This window comes from Mustela lutreola, chromosome X, assembly GCF_030435805.1.
Source record: "Mustela lutreola isolate mMusLut2 chromosome X, mMusLut2.pri, whole genome shotgun sequence".
Lineage (NCBI taxonomy): Eukaryota > Metazoa > Chordata > Mammalia > Carnivora > Mustelidae > Mustela > Mustela lutreola.
The window spans coordinates 58,153,078-58,172,506 of NC_081308.1; the positions used below are offsets into that span (position 1 = coordinate 58,153,078).

Here is a 19,429-nt window from a genome sequence, read left to right on the forward strand (position 1 = left end):
TTTCTTGGCAATAATTCTCTGAGGTCAATGTTGGTAGTTGTGACTTGCAGACATTTATCTGCTTCTTAAGTTCTTATTTATTTATTTATGTTATAATTGTTCTATTATTGTTGTTCTCAATCTCTTATATATATATATATATATATATATATGTATACGTATATATGTATATGTACATATGTATGTACATATGTATGTATACATATATATGTATACATACCATATATATGTGAAATATATATATATATATATATATTCAGTACTCCCCATGGTTTCAGCCATCCATTGAGAATCTTGTAACATATCTACCATGTATAAAGGGGGACCAAAGCATCATTAGTTGGACAAAAAGTTTTCTCTGTGAACACATAGTTGCCTCTAGTGAGCACTAATTCCCTTTTTAAGAGCTCATAAATCATCCCTTTAGTAATTTCTTCTAGTCATGATTTTATAGATTTGATAACTCATTTAAGTTCCTTGGTCCTTTTTTCTTTTTTCTCCCTTTCCCATTTCTAGTTAAATGGGAGACTCTGTATCCACCCTTTGGATAATTCTTTCTTCTTTGTCAAAGATTAGTTGACCGTAGAGTTGAGGGTCCATATCTAGTTTATCTACCTGCTCCACTGATCCATGTGTCCATATTTATGCCAATACCATGATGTCTTGATGATCACAGCTTTGTAAATATAGGTTGAAGTCAGGCTTTGTGATACCACCAGCTTTGGTTTTCATTTTCAACATTCCTCTGGCTATTCAAGGTCTTTTCTGGCTCCATATAAATTTTAGGATTATTCGTTCCAGCTCTGTGAAAAATGCTGATGGCATTTTGATGGGGATTGCATTGAATGTGTAGATTACTTTGGGTAACATAAACCTTTTTAACAATTTTCTTCCAATCCATGAGCATGGAATGTTTTTCCACTTCTTTGTGTCTTCCTCAAATTGTTTTGTAAATGTTCTGTAGTTTTTGGAGTACAGATTATTTGCCTCTTTGGTTAGGTTTATTCCTAGGTATCTTATGGTTTTTTTTGTTGTTGTTGTTGTTGTTTGTTTTTTGTTTTGTTTTTTTTTTTTTTTTGGTGCAATTGTAAATGGGATCAATTTCTTAACTTCTCTTTCTTCTGCCTCATTACTAGTGTATAGAAACGCAACTGATTCCTGTGTATTGATTTTATATCCTGCCACATTGCTCAGCTCCTGTATGGGTTATAGCAATTTTTGGAGGTTGGAGTCTTATTGGTTTCCCACATAAAGTATCATGTCATCTGTGATGAGGAAGAGTTTGATTTCCTCTGCCAATTTAAATGTCTTTTATTTCTTTTTGTTGTCTGATTGCTGAGACTAGGAGTTCTAGAACTATGTTGAACAACTGTAGTGAGAGTTATCATTGCCATTGTGTTTCTGACCCATTGTGAATGATATTCGATGTGGGCTTTTTGTAGATGGCTTCTGTGATATTGAGATATCTTCCTTTTATCCCTACAGTTCAGAGAGTTTTAATCAAGAAAGGATGCTGTATTTTTGTCAAAGGCTTTTTCTGCATTAATTGAAAGGGTCATATGGTTCTTTTCTTTTCTTTTCTTAATGTGATCTATCCCATTGATTGATCTGTGAAAGTTAAACCACACTTTCAGCCCAGGAATAAATTCAACTTGGTCATGATGAGTAAAATTTCTAACGTACTGTTGGATCCTATTGGCTAGGATCTTGGTGAATATTTTGCCGCTTCCAGTCTGCGACGAGAGAAGAATTAGGCACAAACAAGTCAGCTGAAAAATACTGGCAGCAGGGGACAACCGTCGAAAAGGACTGCTGCCATAAGCAACTCCACAGTCTCACTTTTATTAGATAGAAAACAATAGCCAATAGAAGGATTGATGAAGGTCAAACGTTAATCCCGTCTTGCAGACAAGCAAGGAGGAGGATAAAGTTTATAGTTAAACAAGCACATTCAAAGGACTCATCTAAACTAAAAAACGGGCACTTCTGGGATGAGAAAGGAGCAATAACGGATAAGGGAAGCAGGTGGTTTTTGATCCACCCTGAGCTGACAGGGCGTTCCCAGGTGCTCTGCTTCCCTGAAGCAGGCCGTGTTCCGCCCTGGGCAGGTGGGGCATTCCCAGCTGCCCGGCTTCTGTGAAGGGGTGGCCTTCCACCCTGAGTGAGCCAGGTATCCCCAGCTGCCCAGCTTCACGGTCGTATATCGTCCTTCTCCCCAAAGACCTGTTGTCAGTATATGTATTTCTTAAGGCCATATCTAAATGTGCTTGGTAACTAGTAAAATCCTCCAGGGGTTAGGGTTTAAGTAACAAATTGTTCCAAGGGATAGCAGCATATTTTAGTATCCAAGTTCATCAGGGATATTGTTCTGTAATTCTCCTTTTTGATGGGTTCTTTGTCTGGTTTTTGGATCAAGGTAATGCTGACCTAAGAGACTGAGTTTGGAAGTTTTCTTTCCCTTTCATTTTTCTGAAATGGCTTCAGGAGAATAGGTATTATTTATTCTTTAAATGTTTTGTTGAATTCCCCTGGGAAGCCATCAGTCCCTGGACTCTTGTTTGCGAGATTTTTAGATTACTTCTTCAATTTCTTTGCTGGCTGTGGGTCTGTTCAGGTTTTCTATTTCTTCCTATTTCAATTTTGATAGTTTATAAGTTTCTAGGAATGGATCCATTTCTTCCAGATGGTCTAATTTATTGGCATATAGTTGCTCATAATATGTTCTTAAAGTTATATTTCTTTGCTATTATCCATGATGTCTTCTCTTTCTTTCATGATTTTATTAATTTGGGTCCTTTCTCTTTGCATTTTGATAAGTCTGGCTAGGGGCTTGTTGATGTTATTAATTCTTTCAAAGATCCAGCTTCTAGTTTCATCAATCTATTCTACTGTTTTTTTTTTTTTCTGGTTTATATTTCATTGATTTCTGCACTTAATCTTTATTATGTCTCTTCTCTTGCTTGGTTTAGGCTTTATTTGTTCTTTCTCCAACTTTTTCAGGTGCGAGGTTAGCTTGTGTATTTGAGACCCTTAGTTTTTTTTAGAAATGCTTGGATTTCTATGTACTTCCCCCATAGGACAAACTTTGCTGTTTCCCAATGGTTCTGAACAGTTGTTTTCATTTTCATTTGTTTCCATGATTTTAAAAATTCTTTTCTATCCATCTTCTTCATTCTTATTTTTTTCTTATGTCCAGTTAGCCACAATATAGTTGGCCCACTCATTCTTTAATAAGATGGTATTTATTCTCTAAGTGTTTGAGTTACTTCCAAATTTCCATTCATGATTGAGTAAAAGTTTTAAAGCATTGTGCTCTGAAAATATGCAGGGAATAATCCCAACCTTTTGGTATTGGTTGAGACCTGATTTGCAGCTCAGTATGTGATCTATTCTGGGGAATGTTCTATGTGCACTCAAGAAGGATGTCTATTCCGTTGCTTTATGTTGGAATGTTCTGTTTATATCTGTGAAGTCCATCTGGTCCAGTGTGTCATTCAAAGCCCTTGTTTCCTTGTTGATCTTCTTCTTAGATGATCTGTCCATTGCTGTGAATGAGATGTTGAAGACCCTTATTACTTTTGTATTTTTATCAATGTGTTTCTCTAATTTGTTATTAATTGGTTGATAAAATTGCCTATTCCCAAGTTAGGAACACAAATATTTATAATTGTTAGGGTTTGTTGTTGTTGTTGTTGTTTTTGTTGGATAGACCCTTACAGTCTTTAGTTTACAGTCTAATTTGTCAGATATGAGTATTGTACTACAGCTTTCTTTTGAGGCCTATTAGCATGATAAGTGGTTCTTCACCCCCTCACCTTCAATCTGGAGGTTATCTAGGGTCAAAGTGAGTCTCTTGTAGACAGCATATCAGTGGGTTTTGCTTTTTTTTCTAACGTGATACCCTGTGCCTTTTGAATGGAGCATTTTGCCCATTTACGTTCAAAGTAACTATTGAAAAATATGAATTTAATGTCATTTTATTTCCTGTAAAGTCCCTGTTTCTGTAGATTATCCCTGTTTCTTTCTGGTCTATGTTACTTTTGGGCTCTCTCTTCACTTACAGGATCCCCATTATTGCAGGCTGGCTGGTGACACAAATTCTTTTAGTTTCTTTGTCCTAGAAGTTCTTTATCTCTCCTTACGTTCTGAATGATGGTCTGGATAAAACATTCTGATTGATAGCTGAATAAATTATTCTTGGCTGTATGAGTTTTTCTCATTTACTATCCAGAATATATCATGCCAGCCCTTTCTAGCTTGCCAAGTCTTTGTTGCCAGCCTTATATTCTATGCCTGTAGGATAAGAACCTCTTGTCTCAAGCTGTTTTAAAGATTTTCTCTTTATCTATGAAATTTGAAATATTTTGTAAATTCCTATATTTTGGTGTGTTGATTTGTTTGTATTGATTTTTAGTGGGGTCCTCTCTTCCTTTTGGACTTGAATGTCTGTTTAATTCCCCAGATTAGGGACATTCTTAGCTATGATTTGCTCAAGTATACCTACTGTTCCCCTCTCTCTGTTTCTTCTTCCTCAGGGACCCTAGTAATTCTAATATTTTTTTTTTTGGTTTATGTTATCACGATTTATTGAAGCCTCCCCTCATAGTTCATTAGTTGTTTTTCTCTTCTTTCCTCACCTTCTTTTCTTTCCATCAACTTATATGTCACTTACTCTGTCTTCTGCCTCATTTACCCTAGCTGTTAGAACATCTAATTTAGGCTGCATCTCAGTTAAAACACTTTTAATTTGAACCTGATTAAATTTTATTTCTGCACTAAGAGATTCTTGAGTATCTTTTATGCTTTTTTTTTTTTTTTTTTTTAGCCCAGGTAGTAATGTTATGATCTTTATCCTAAGTTCCAGCTCTGACATTTTATATATATCCATATCAATTAGATCTGTGACAGAGATTATTACCTCTAGTTCTTTCTTTTGTTGTGAATTCCTCCTTCTAGGCCTTTTGTTCTGAGAAGAGTGGGTGAAGAAGAGAACAAAATTAAAAATATCAACCATGACCCAGGTGAAATACACACTAGACAGATCTGAAAATGTCATAATCTAAAGATTAAAAGAAGAAAAAAATGGGGGGGTGATAATATAATCTCACTGGTGGAAAAAAAGGGTGATATACTTAGTTTTGGGTGTATTTTGGTCTGTTTCTTAGAACACACTAAATCCCAAAATTGTTCAAAAAGAAAAACTTTTATATATACAATGAAATTGGATACCATGAAAGGAAGCGAAAATGAAGAATATACCTATAAAATATAAACAATGAAAGTTTTAAAAAACTAAAAATAAATGATTGATAAATAAGAAACTAGTTGAAAATGAAAAAAGATAAAAGGAAAAGGAAAATATTAAACTGAAAGATAAACAAACCTTAAGAAAAAGCCTTGAATTCTATGTATTGTTTTCCCCTAGCCTTGGAATTTTGCTGTCCTATGTGCTCTGTAAACTTGGTATTCACCTGTTGTTTGAGATGGTCTTCTGGGGGAAGGACCTGCTGCACTGGTTCCCAGGTGTCTTTGCTTTTTGGCATTGCACTGCCCCTTGCAAGGGGCCCAGGTTCAGTGTAAGCTGCTACCAGTTCCTCTACTTGCCTTCTGTTACCTGAAGGCTTTCTGCATCTTTTTTTTTCTTCATTCATTTATTTTTTTTTATTATGTTATGTTAGTCACCATACAGTACATCATTAATTTTTGTTTGTGTATAACACCGAGTGCTCCATGCAATATGTGCCCTCCTTAATACCCATCAGTGGGTTAACCCCATCCCCTCACCACCTCCCCTCTAAAACCCTCTGCACTTCTTTAGAAGATCAAAATAAATATGTTCATGTCCTGATCTCCAGTCCCAGAGCTGAAAGATCCTGGACCCTTCTCTTCAGTAAACACTCAGAGATAAGCAGTCTTCACTTTCGTTTGTGCCAAAATCTGCAGGCTCCTGTGGTTTGAACTCTCACTGCCCCTCCACAGAGGAGGAGTGTTGCTTCATTTCTGCTCTTTGAAGGGCCCCCTCATGGAGAGTGTTCACTAGGTCATACCATAATTCACAGTTTATGAAGGAGCTGAGAGCCCTTTCTGAAGTCACTGACCATGACCGGTTTCCCTGCTCTAGTGCTAGGGAACTCTGTTGGCTAAGGCAGCCTGATTCTTTTCATGACCCTGAAAATCCTGAGACCACACTGTCCCACCTAGGATTCTACCCTGCTTTGCCACCTGGGCACGTTTCAGGCTTGTATGTTTCTTACTGGTGCAGATTTCTAAAGGTTCTGTTTTTGTGCTCCATGGTTAGTTAAAATCACTTTCTAGTAGCTGACTTACAGAGGCTCCCTCCTCCCCCCATTTATCTTTTAATATATCCTTTCAAATTCACTTCTCAACACCTCTTACTTTGCAAAAAAAAAAAAAAAAAAAAAAAAAAAAAAAAAAAAAAGTGGTCACCTTTCTATTTGTAGAAATCCAGCAGTTCCTTTCTTACATTTCAGGTTGGATTAGAGATATTCAGAATTATTTGATAGTTATCTAGCTAAATTCATAGGACCAGAAGAAACAAGGTCCTCTACTCTTCTGCCATCTAAACTTCCCTCTCCACATCTTGTTTATGCATTCATCTGTCAATGGATATTTGGAGTATCTTTGGAGTTTGGCTATTGCTGATAATGCTGCTACAAATATTGTGGTGCATGAACTCCTTTGCATTTTTTTTTTAAAATCTATTGGGTAAATACCTAGTAGTGCAACTTCTGGGCCATAGGATAGTTATATTTTTATCTGTTTTAGAAACCTCCATAGTGTTTTTCAGAGTGGCTGCACCAGTTTACATTGCCACCATCAGTGCAAGAGGGTTTCCCCTTTCCCCACATCCTCACCAACATCCATTTTTTTCTTGTGTTGTTAATTTTAGCCATTCTTAAATATGTAAAGTGGTATCCCATTGTGGTTTTGATTTGTATTTCCCTAATGATGAGTGATGTTCAATATCTTTTAATGTGTCTCTTAGCCCTCTATATGTTTTTGAAAAAGTGTGTATTCTCATCTTCTGTCCATTTCTCAACTGGGCTTTTTGGTTTTTGAGTGTTGAGTTTGCCAAATTCCTTATAGATTTTGGATACAAAACCTTTATCAGATATGTCACTTTCAAATACCTTCTCCTATTCCATAGGCCTGAATTTTACTTTATTGATTGTTTCCTTTGCTATACAGAAGATTTTTACCTTGATGAAGTCCCAAAAGTTGTTTTTGGCTTTGTTTCTTTGCCTCTGGTGATGTATGTAGTAAGAAGTTGCTATGGCTGAGGCCAAGGAGTTTGTTACCTGTGTTATCCCCTAGGATTTTTATGGCTTCAGGTCTCATTTTTAGCTCTCTCAAACATGCTCAATTTATTTTTGTCTGTTGTGTAAGGAAGTGGACCAGTTTCATTCTTCTGCATATTGCTTTCCAGGTTTCCCAACACCATTTACTGAAGAGACTTTTTCCTTTGAGGATTCTTTCCCGCTTTGTTGAAGATTAATTGACCATATAATTGTGGGTCCATTTCTGGGTTCTCTATTCTGTTCCATTGATCTATGTGTCTGTTTTTGTGCCAGTACCATACTCTCTTGATGACTAAAGCTTTACAACATAGATTATAGTCCTGAATCTTGATGACCAGCTTTTTTTTTTTTTTTTTTTTTTTTTTCTTCAGGATTGCTTTCATCATTTGGGGTCTTTTGAGGTTCTATACAAATTTTAGGATTGTTTGTTCTATCTCTGTGAAAAATCATGGTGATATATATATTTTTAAAATTTTATTTATTTATTTGACAGATAGAGATCACAAGCAGGCAGAGAGGCAGACAGAGAGAGAGGAGGAAGCAGGCTCCCTGCTGAGAAGAAAGCCTGATGTGGGGCTCGATCCCAGGACCCTGGGACCATGACCCGAGCCGAAGGCAGATGCTTTAACCCCCTGAGCCACCCAGGTGCCCCAATCTTGGTGATATTTTTATAGGGATTTGATTAAATGTGTAGATTGCTTTGGGTAATGTAGACATTTTAACAATATTTGTTCTTCCAATCCATGAGGATAGAATGTTTCTTTATTTCTTTGTGTCCTGCTCAAGTTTTTTCACAAGTGTTCTATAGTTTTTGGAGTACAGATCTTTTACCTCTCTGGTTAGGTTTATTTTTAGGTATCTTATAGATTTTTGCAATTGTAAATGGGATTGATTCCTTGATTTATTTTTCCCCTGATTCATTATTGGTCTGTAGTATTGCAACAGATTTATGTACATTGATTTTATATCTTGTGACCTTACTGAATTCATGTATTAGTTCTAGCTATTTTTTGGTGGATTCTTTAGGTTTTCTATGTAGAGTATCATGTCATCTGCAAGTAGTGAAGGTTTGACTTCTTCCTCACCAATTTGGATGCTTTTTATTTCTTTTTGTTTTCTGTTGCTCAGGCTAAGACACTCAGTACTATGTTAAATTTTAATGGTCAGAGTGCACATCCTTACATTGTAGAACATCATCTTTGAAAATTTTCTCCCTATTTACCTTCTTTTTTGAGCAAAAGTAACTATTTTCCTTTATCCATCTTCAATGCTTTCATTTATTGCTCCTTACCAATAATATTAAGCATAAGATGTTAACTAAGGCATTATATATTTATAATTTAGAAAACTCTTCCTTGCCAAAAAATTGTTACTCTTTTCTTTAATGCTTAACTGATAACTGATACCTTCCTGCTTTTTTTTAATGTTTAATCACTTGTCACAATTTTTTTTTTTTGAATTTTTACTAAGTATTTATTATGTACCGGGTACAGTGCTAGGCATTTTCATGTTGCCTCAATCATTCTTTTTTTTTTTTTTTATAAACATATATTTTTTATATACATATATTTTTATCCCCAGGTCTGTGAATCACCAGGTTTACACACTTCACAGCACTCACCAAATCACATACCCTCCCCAATGTCCATAATCCCACCCCCTTCTCCCCAACCCCCTCCCCCCGGCAACCCTCAGTTTGTTTTGTGAGATTAAGAGTCACTTATGGTTTGTCTTGTCACAATTTTTAAAAAGATTTTTTATTTATTTGTTTGACAGAAAGAGATATCACAAGTAGGCAGAGAGACAGGGAGAGAGAGAGGGGGAAGCAGGTTTCCAGCTGAGCAGAGAGCCCAATGCGGGGCTAGATCCCAGGATCCTGAGATCATGATCTGAGCCGAAGGCAGAGGCTCAACCCACTGAACCACTCAGGCACCCCACTTGTCACAATTTTTAATTATAAATTATATATATCAATTATATCAATTATATATATATATATATTTCTATTATTATCTGTCTATTTCTATTATTATCTGTCTCCACTCCCCACCAACACCACTATAAGACATTGAAATCAGGATCTTATGTTTGGTTTTTCTGTCCCCAGATCCTAACATGTTTCCTGGCACATAGTTAGAACTAAGTAAATGTTTATTAATTAATTTATTAGTCAGAAATTTAGTCCAAATATTATATCCTTGAATTCGTTCCTAATCTCTATAACCATTACCCTTATCTCTCACCCCATGGGCAGAACTTAACATTCCCTCTTTTGTATGTGGATGGAAATTTTCAAGTAACTTGAAAGACCAACCATACATTCATGTGTATCTGAGACATACCTAATTTTTATGCCTAGTGTTCTTTTTATTCTCATAGGTGTCTCAGCTTGGACAATAATAAATGCAAAATCTATAGAATTGTGTTTTAGCACTTACTAGAGCCATTTCTAGCCAATCTTTATTAATTTGTTAGTTCTTTGAGGGCAGAATCAATTCTGGTTTCTCTTTCTAGACCTTGGGCCTATTTCAGTATCTGGCACTCAGTGACTATTCTTTCAAATGAAAAGCATTCCTGCCATCTTTGCCTCAAGAAGTTTATATTGTTCAACAAAACAAACACAAAAAACACATGACACCTATACCCATACACAGGTTTTTAGGACAGACTGTCAACATTTTTCATAAAATCTTCTTTCTTAAGGCTTTGAAAGGTAAATCCAAGTTTATGTATGCTAAGTCATTTATTTCTTTTCTGCTTTAGGTTATTGAGTAGGATATTTTCCCAATAAATACTAGTAATTACAGTGAGGATTTCTTTTTTTTTTAAGATTTTATTTATTTGACAGACAGAGATCACAAGTAAGCAGAGAAGCAGGGAGAGAGAGGAGGAAGCAGGCTCCCTGCTGAGCAGAGAGCCTGATGTGGACTCGATCCCAGAACACCGGGATCATGACCAGAGCTGAAGGCAGAGGCTTTAACCCACTGAGCCACCCAGGCCCCCCACAATGAGGATTCCTTATGTGGGTTTCTTCCTGACCTTAAATTTGCTAGTATGTATTGAACACATATTATATGTAACATGCAATTTATTGTATACATGAACATGATAAAGGTACTCACAACAATGTTAATTTGGGCACAGAAAACAGAGAAGAAAAAATATTCTATGGTTCAATAGCTAGGAACCGTCAAACCTTTTACAGGTATCTCTCTTTGCCAGTAAATTATAGTTAGTCTTTTAAACAGTTGTTTTAAAGTGATTTTTTAAAGAGACTTCTGAGCTTTGAATAAATGTAAGAGTAAAATCTCAAAGTCCTATTTGTACTAGAAATTATTTTGAAGAGAATAAAATGTAAATCAAATAGTAAATGAACTTATAAAGGAAATAGACTTCAAAATTTAAATGAGAGATTAATAGAGAAGTGAATGGATATCTATATATTAGCTAATTCATTAAGGGAATATTTTGAAGTCACAGTGGGAGTATAATCATTACAGAAGTCATATGTTACTGGGATATCAGTTCTGAGATGTCAATTCTGTGTGCATTCAATGTTTCCATATGTGACTTTCCTAAAGCACACATGCAGTTATGCATATTATTCTTAGAGCTATTGGTGACTTTCCTTCTTGTTTATATAAATATTACTAAAGAGTAACTGGAAAACTCTAGTACATTGTTTACCTAGATAATCTTGTTTAGATTAGTGAACACTGCTGTTATCTGAAGAGCTTGTTAGTGCTCACAGGTCTACACCCTTTGCCTCACTGTTAGACTTCTTTAAAAAAAAACCACAATATTTTGATGGGGTCTGTTGCATCCTTTACATATACTGAAAACCTATTATATGTTCTATTCACTTTTCTAAGCACTTTCCTTATTCATCTTACATAATCCTTACCTTATGAGGTAAGTATCAATATTCTTATTTTATGTATGAGGAAACTAAGCCTCAGACTGAGAAAAAATACTTTGGCCAACTTAGAACTCAAACCTGCAGAGACAGATGCAGTACATGAGAGGAGGTGTTTTAAATAAAATTGTTTTTAATTCTTTTTTGTAATTAATATTCTTTTTTAACATGTTAATTTTATTTCTTTCAGTAATTAATATTCTTTTAAAAATGTTTTGTTTATTGTTCAAGTTGACTTAATTTTCTCTTTACAATACAATAAATATAATTACAATAAATAAAAGAGGCTGCACATACAACTCATAAGTGTACACATGAACTTTTAAAAAAACCTGGAGCAGATTTATCTACTTGTCACGTTATACTCTACTTTCAATTGTTTGAAAGTAAATACTAGTTTTCTAGTCTGCCCAGTAGATAGAGTTCCTGACATTTTGCAATTAGTAGTGCTGAAGATGTTATGCTTTTCAGGAGTGGAACTCCGCTTTAACAAGAAGGATCTTGTGTGAGATTTGGTAAAATTTAACTGGCAGAAAGGAAAAGAATCCTTTCAAGGATGTATGTATTCTTGACCCTTGTTGAAATGTCATGTTTTTTCTTTCTCAAAGCTGTTATTATTAGCAGTTAATTATAGCATGATTTATTTTGTGAGAGGGGAGAGGAATTACAGTATTATTGCCATCACTGAAATTTTTATGCATAGAATTATTAAAGAATTAGAGTCTCTCTCTTTTTATATTGAGAGACAAGTCCAATCACCTGAATCACAAAAATTAAAGGTCATATAGGCTGTAGTTTCTTACAAAGAAATTGTTGCATTCTGAAGTGCTTTTCCAAAATTTTACTAAACATGACTGTGGTATGTTTGTTTATTTATAGGGACTGGTAACATCTGAACATATCAAACCAAACAGGGAGACGCTTGCTTCATCCCTACCACCACATTTTACCACAAAACAATATAACTGTATGTGGATTCCAAGCAGGCTAAAAAGAAAAAGGAGCTGATTAGTCTTCAGACTGTCTACTGAACGGGATGACGGCCACGGCTGCAGTGGAGACACAAAAAATGGAGAAGAATGCCTCCAAGGAAGAGAAACAACAGTCTAAGCAGGACAGCATGGAGAAAAGCAATGCTGACTCAGAAGAGTGGATGAACTCTGAATGTGACCCTGAACAGATGATCCTTAAGAGCAGCAACAATGACAATAGCTACCAACCTGGGGATGTTTACTTGAAAAAAAAGGAAATTCCCTCTAAGCCACACCGTCAGCTCTATAGATCACCCTGCTTAGATCATCCAAGCTTCTCCCAGAGCGGCATTCTGCAAGAGGGGAAGCTTGACTTGGAAAAGGAATACCAAGCCAAGATGGATTTTGCTCTAAAGCTGGGCTATGCAGAGACACAGATTCAATCAGTGTTGAACAAGTTGGGCCCAGAATCACTTATTAATGATGTCTTGGCAGAGCTCGTCAGACTCGGGAACAAAGGTGATTCAGAAGGACAGGTCAGCTTGAATCTTTTAGTACCTCGGGGTCCCAACTCCAGAGAGACCACAAGTCCTGAACTGTTTCTTGAAGATGAAATAGACAGCAGTGAAAATTTGAGGCCAGTTGTCATAGATGGAAGTAATGTGGCAATGAGGTAAGTGTAAAATATATTTACTCTTTAAAGAAAAGGAAAAAAAAAGTCCCTGAGCTCATATAAATCATCTTCCTTTGCTAAACGCTTTGAGAGGCCCCTGGTTGTTGTCTATGGCTTTTGCTCTTGTAGGTGGAGAGAGGCTAAAATGATCCCACCTTTGCCCTTTCTCCCTTCCTTAAAATTGTTGGCAATTTGTTTTCAGATACCCTAAAGCATCTTAGACATAAGTGATACTTCAGTAGAGACAACTCATTCAACCTTTGTTCCTCTTGGGGTCCCTTCTCCCACCTCTACTTGCCTGGACCAATCATCCTGAGAATGCTTTTATAACATCACTTGGAAGCTTATTTGGGAACTACCAGTAACTCCCAACTGCCATTCTACCAACTTTGGATCCCTTTGCCTGGTTTTGTGATCTGACCTTTCTCCCCTTCCATTTGGTTGTGTTTTTCACACCTACTACATTTACATCAGTCGTTTTAATAGCTTCCATGTAAATTATGATTTCTACCCCCATTGCTTGTGTTCATGTCATTCCTCTGCATAAGAGTGACCTCCTCTTTATCTTCATACCCATCAAGATGTACTGCCTCCATAAATACCATCCTTACTTTTCTAATCCCAATGATTATCTCTGAGCTACATTACCTATGGTAGGTTGAATAATAGCCCCCTAAAGAAGTTCACATTCTAATCCCTGGAATCCGTGAATAGGTTATCTTACATGGTAAATGGGACTTTGCTGGTTTAAGTTAAGGACTTGAGATAGGTGAAATTATCCTGGTTTATCAAAGTGGACTCACTAGAATCACAAGTCCTTATAAGAGGGAAGAGAAGGCAGCCAGATAAGAATGACTAGTAGGAGATGTGATGACAGAAACAAGAGGTCATGTGGTGTAAGAAAGAAGTCACGAGCCAAGGAATTTGGATATCCTCTGAAACTGAAAATGGCAAGGAAACAGATTCTCTCCTGAAACCTTCAGAAACAACACTATCTTGTCAGATAGAATTTGAATTTTAGAATTTTAGAATTCTGACCTGAACTAAAAATAAATAAGTTGGTGTTATTTTAAGACACTAAATGTGTGGTGATTTGCTACAGAACAATAGTAAATACATAACCAAGAGTGCCTTCATACTTTATTCCATACTTTCTCATATAATTTTTTATCTCATGTAAAAGATCTTTAGGAATCTCTTTTTCCATTTTTTTAAACAAAAGTAAACTATTAAAAATAGTTTTTAAGTATTTTATCAAAATAAAAACCTCCTTTTATTTCCAAAATGAGTTGTCATTCAGTTTAGCTGAAAAATTCTAAATGATTGGGGCACCTCATGAAATCAAGGTTGTGAGATCAACTCCCAAGTCAGACTCTGCACTCAGCAAGTAGTATGATTGATATTCTCACCCTCTGTACCCTTCCCCTGGCTCTCTGTCTCAAATAAGTAAATAAATTTGAGCTCTGTGTCTCAAATAAGTAATTTTTTTTTTTAATTCTCAAGAATCAGGAGCCTGTTTCTTAATGAGTTTATCATTGGTTGATGAACTCACTGGAATCTTAGACTGTACACAACCAGAACAAAAGTAAGAAGCTTTAGACTAGCAAGTTTTTCATTCAATTATGAATGAAAATGTTTTATGTCTTGTTTTATGCCTCTCTTATATTCCTCAAAACACATAACACACTACTGTATGTTCCTAGAGAGGGAGCAGGGATAGCAAAAGTCTTATGAACCATACCATTGTTCTATGCAGGAGTTTCTTAGCAGGCTATCTGGAAGTACATCTTAGTGTATAGTTCTATATAATCCTCACAACAGCTTTATTTTACAGATGAGAAAACTAGAGTTCAACAAGGTTCAATGATTTTTTAATTAACACATAATGTATTACTTTTTAATTTTAATACATTGATTCATTACTCTTATCTAATACCCAATATTCAGTACAACATATAACCTCCCTAATGTCCATCACCCAGTTACCCCATTCCCCCATCCCTTCCCTCCAACAGCCCCCAGTTTGTTTCTTAGGTTTAAGAGTCTCTTATGGTTTGTCTCCCTCTCAAATATAGTTTTGTTTCATTTTTTCCTTTCTTCCCCTATGGTCCTCTACCTTCTTTCTTAAATTCCACATATCAGGGAGGGAAGAAAGTGGAGGTATAGGGGATGCCATTTCAACTAATCCTCTGAATTTGGCGGTATATCTAACAAACTATTTTGTACACCTATGAAATCAGCCTAAGATATAAGAATATATATCTGAATCTCAACAAGCTGAAAAGCTACTGCTTTTTGCAAGGTAGGATGTGTGCTGTCATGAATCTGTGGGGTGATATAGAAAGATAAACATAAGGGGGAGGGAGGCTCCATAAGCTCGTTCCTGGAAAGTGATATAACACTGGAGCACAAAATCAACCCTTAGAAACCTGACCTGAACTAAAAATAAATAAGTCTAAATAGATGTCTCCAGTGAGAGACATCTCTCTCCTAAAAGGGTTCTGGAAATGAAAAGGCAGAATTCTAGGTAGGACAAGGAATTGTGGTCTTAGGATCTGAGGAGTCACAGAGAAAATGGGTAGACTCTCTACCTGAACTGGTAGAGTGCCTGAGCAGTGAAATCAGGAAGCAGATTATGGTCAGTGAGTCCAGGAGGGGTTTCTCAGCTCAGACCATCATAAACCATGAGTTGGGCTGGTTGATAATTGCTCTTCTCTTGAGCAGCCTGAAAAAGTCTGGAACCTGCACCTGACTAGACAAAAGCTCTCAGGGCAGTAGCAGCCCTGAAAGGACTTTAGAATGGCAATCAGACATGATCTAGGAGCTTCAGGTGTGCATGCATGAGCCCACCTTTACTCATAGATTTAGAGCCAAAAAGGTCAGTGGCAGTCCCAGTCCCCTGGGACTACCTCTAAGAGAGTTTCCGTGAGCACACCCCATGGGAGGCTGAAGTTTTCAGTGCATACAGAAATGGAGACTGTTTTTCCTGGAAGGTTTATTAAAGAGGGAAGACTGCAATCTTTCTGCTCTGGGCCAGAGGTTTGGGCACAGCCATTTTTGCTCTGACCCTCTGAAGAGACATGGAAAGCCTCCAGGGAACAAAAACCATACAAAGGACCCATTTGCACTGATCCCATTCCCTCTGAGAAGGGGAGGGACAACTCTTGCCAGGTGGGGATACCTGAGAAACACCACAGCAGGCCACTCCCCAGAAGACAGTCTGAAAGAACAGATGAATGACAAGCCTATGGATCTCATAAGACTATAAAATTCCAATGCCATGGGCAAATAGTGTATTGAGCTCCAGGTGTTGCCCCATGACTTATTTATTTTTCAAATAAAACTCTCCTTTTCTTTTTATTCTTTTTCATTTTTCTTTTTACCTTTTTCTGATTTCAACTAGATGCTTATTATACCAACTTGTATTTCATAGTCACATTTTAACTTGTATTTTTTCACACTTATCTTTTTTATAGATAAATGCTTCATTTTACTCCTTTTACACTCTATTCTCTCTCTCTCTCTCTCTCTCTCTCTCTCTATATATATATATATATATATATATCTATTTAGGATTTTATTTATTTGTCAGAGAGAGAAAGAGAGGGTAGCAGGCTGAGGGAGAAACAGGACCCCTGCTGAGCAAGGACCCTAATGTGGGACTTGATCACAGGACACTGGGATCATGACCTGAGCTGAAGGCAGACACTTAATTGACTGAGTCACCCAGACTTCCTATAAGGTTTACTTTTGTTGAAATTTTAGGATGTAGTGTCTTTTAACAAAATTCACCCAGGAACAAGTGGAACACCCTGCTTTGTCCACACTGCAAAATTATAATTTCTCTTCCCCTTTTCCCTTTTATTCAATTTTATTTTGGTGTTTCATTTTGACTTTGTTTTTCTGTGGTAGCTTCTGACTACTCAGGATGTTGCTAGGGTGCAACATCCCAAACAAGATGTGGTTGATATTTTGGACTCTGTTCACTGGCCCGCCCATCATTCTCTTGACAGAATGGCAAGAAAGAGGAACTCACAAAAAAAAGGACTAGAGACTATTCTCTGGCACAGAGATAATAGATATGTATATAAGGAAGATTCAGAGATAGCATTTAAGACAGCAATCATAAAGTCAATAGCTAGGCTTGAAAAAAGCATTAGTGACAATATAGAATCTCTAAGGGTAGAAATGAGACTAATCAGGATGAACTTAAAAGTGCTATGAATGAGATGCAATCTAAACTGGATATTCAAACAGCCAGGTTAAATGAGGCAAAAGAGAGAATAAGTGATCTAGAAGATAGGCTGATGGAAAGGAAGGAAACTGAAGAAAACAGAGATAGACAACTAGTAGCCCATGAAAAATGTTGTGGAGAGATTAATGATATCATGAGTTTCCAATGTCAGAATTATTAGGATTCCTGAGGAGGTGGAGAGAGAGAAAGAGAGAGAGAGAGAGGGCTAGAAGGTATATTTGAGTAAATCATAGTTGGGAACTTCACTAATCTGGGGAAAGTAACAAGCATTTGTGTAGAAGAGGTAGAGAGGACCCCTTCCAAAATCAATAAAAATAGATGAACACCCTGACATATAATAGTGAAGCTTGCAAATCATACAGCCAAGAAAACTATCCTGACAATAGTGAGGGAGAGAAGTTTCCTTAAATATGGATGGAAGAACATCAGAACAACATTAGACCTATCCCAGAAAGGTGGCAAGCCAGAAAAGGCAAAACATATTCAGGGTATTAAATGAGAAGAACATGCAGACAAGAATACTTTATCCAACAAGGGTGTCATTCAGAATGGATGGGGAGATAAAGAGCTTCCAGGACAGGCAAAAACTGAAATAATATGTGATCACTAAACCAGCCCTTCAAGAAATATTAAGAAATATTAAGGGGATTCTAGAAGCAAGGAGAGACCCCAAGATTAATATATACCAGAAAGAAACAGAGACAATCATCAGAAACAGGAACTTCACAAGTAATAAAATGGCACTAAATTAATATATTTAATTAGTTACTCTGAATGTAAATGGGCTGAATGCTCCCATCAAAAGACACAAGGTTTTGGATTGGATTAAAAAAGGAGGACTCATCCATATGCTATCTACAAGACTCATTTCAAACCTAAAGTCACCTCCAGATTGAAAGTTAAAGGATGGAAAACAATTTACCATGCCAATGGGCCTCAAAAGAAAAGTAGGGTAGCAATCCTCATATCAGATAAATTAGATTTTAAACCAAAGACTATAGTAAGAGATGGAGAGAGACACTATATCATATTTAAAAGGTCTATTGAAAAAGGTGATCTTACAATTGTAAATATCTATGCCTCAACATGGGAGTAGCCAACTATATAAATCAATTGATAATGAAATAAAGAAACATATTGATAATAATACATTAATAGTAGGAGACGTCAACACTCCACTCACAGGATTAGACAAATCATCTAAGCAGAAGATAAAAAAAACAAGAACTTTGAATGACACATTGAACCAGATGGACTTCATAGATATATGGAGAACATTCCATTCTAAAACAACAGAATACTCATTCTTCTTGAGTGCACATGGAAGTTTCTCCAGATTGGATCACATATGCAGGTCTCAATTGCTATCGAAAGTTTGAGATTATTCCCTGCATAATTCAGACAAAAAGCTTTTTTTGTTTTTTAAAGCTGTCCTGGTTATTTTTTTTTAAAGATTTTATTTATTTATTTGACAGAATGAATGAGAGAGCACAAGCAGGCAAAGCAGCAGAGGGAGAGGGAGAAGTAGGCTCCCCACTGAGCAGGGAGCCCAATGCAGGGCTTGATCCCAGGACCCTGGGATCATGACCTGAGCTGAAGGCAGAGGCTTAACCCACTGAGCCACCCAGGTTCCCCCAGACAAAAAAGTTTTGAAACTGTTACTAAACTACAAGAAGAAATTTGGAAGGAACTCAAACCCTTGGAGAAAGAGCATCCTACTAAAGAATGAATGGGTCAACCAGATAATTGAAGAAAAATTTAAACAATTCATGCAAACCAATGAAAATTAAACCTCATTGGCCCAAATCCTATGGGATTCTGCACGGTGGACTTAAGAGGGAAGCACATAGCCATTCATGCCTCTCTCAAAAAATTAGAAAAATCCCAAATACACAAGCTAAACTTACACCTAAAGGAACTGGAGAAAGAACAGAAAATTAAGTCTAAACCAAGCTGGAGAAGGGAAATAATAAAGATTAGAGCAGAAATCAATGAAGTAGAAACTAGAAGAACAGGACAGATCAACAAAACTAGAAGCTGTTTCCTTGAAATAATTAATAAGATTGATAAACCCCTAGCAATACTCACCAAAAGAAAAGAGAAAGGAGCCAAATTAATGAAATCATGAATGAAAGGGGAGAGATTATGACTAATACCAAGGAAATAGAGACAATTCTTGCAAAGGAAACAGTTAACAAAATCAAAAGAGAACTAACAGAATGGGAGAAGATATTTGCAAACGACATATCAGATAAAGGACTAGTGTCCAGAATCTATAAAGAACTTAGAATTTTT

General features: G+C 36.4%; 1 protein-coding gene across 1 annotated transcript in view; it reads left to right on the forward strand.

The window, feature by feature from the left end:
- ZC3H12B (zinc finger CCCH-type containing 12B) overlaps positions 1–19,429 on the forward strand; it is a 630,352-nt gene that overhangs the window by 508,801 nt on the left and 102,122 nt on the right. The window contains exon 3 of the mRNA XM_059157316.1: positions 12,115–12,879. Within this exon, the coding sequence (XP_059013299.1) occupies positions 12,272–12,879 (608 nt within the window). The 5' untranslated portion in view covers positions 12,115–12,271. The remainder of the gene's footprint in view (positions 1–12,114; positions 12,880–19,429) is intronic.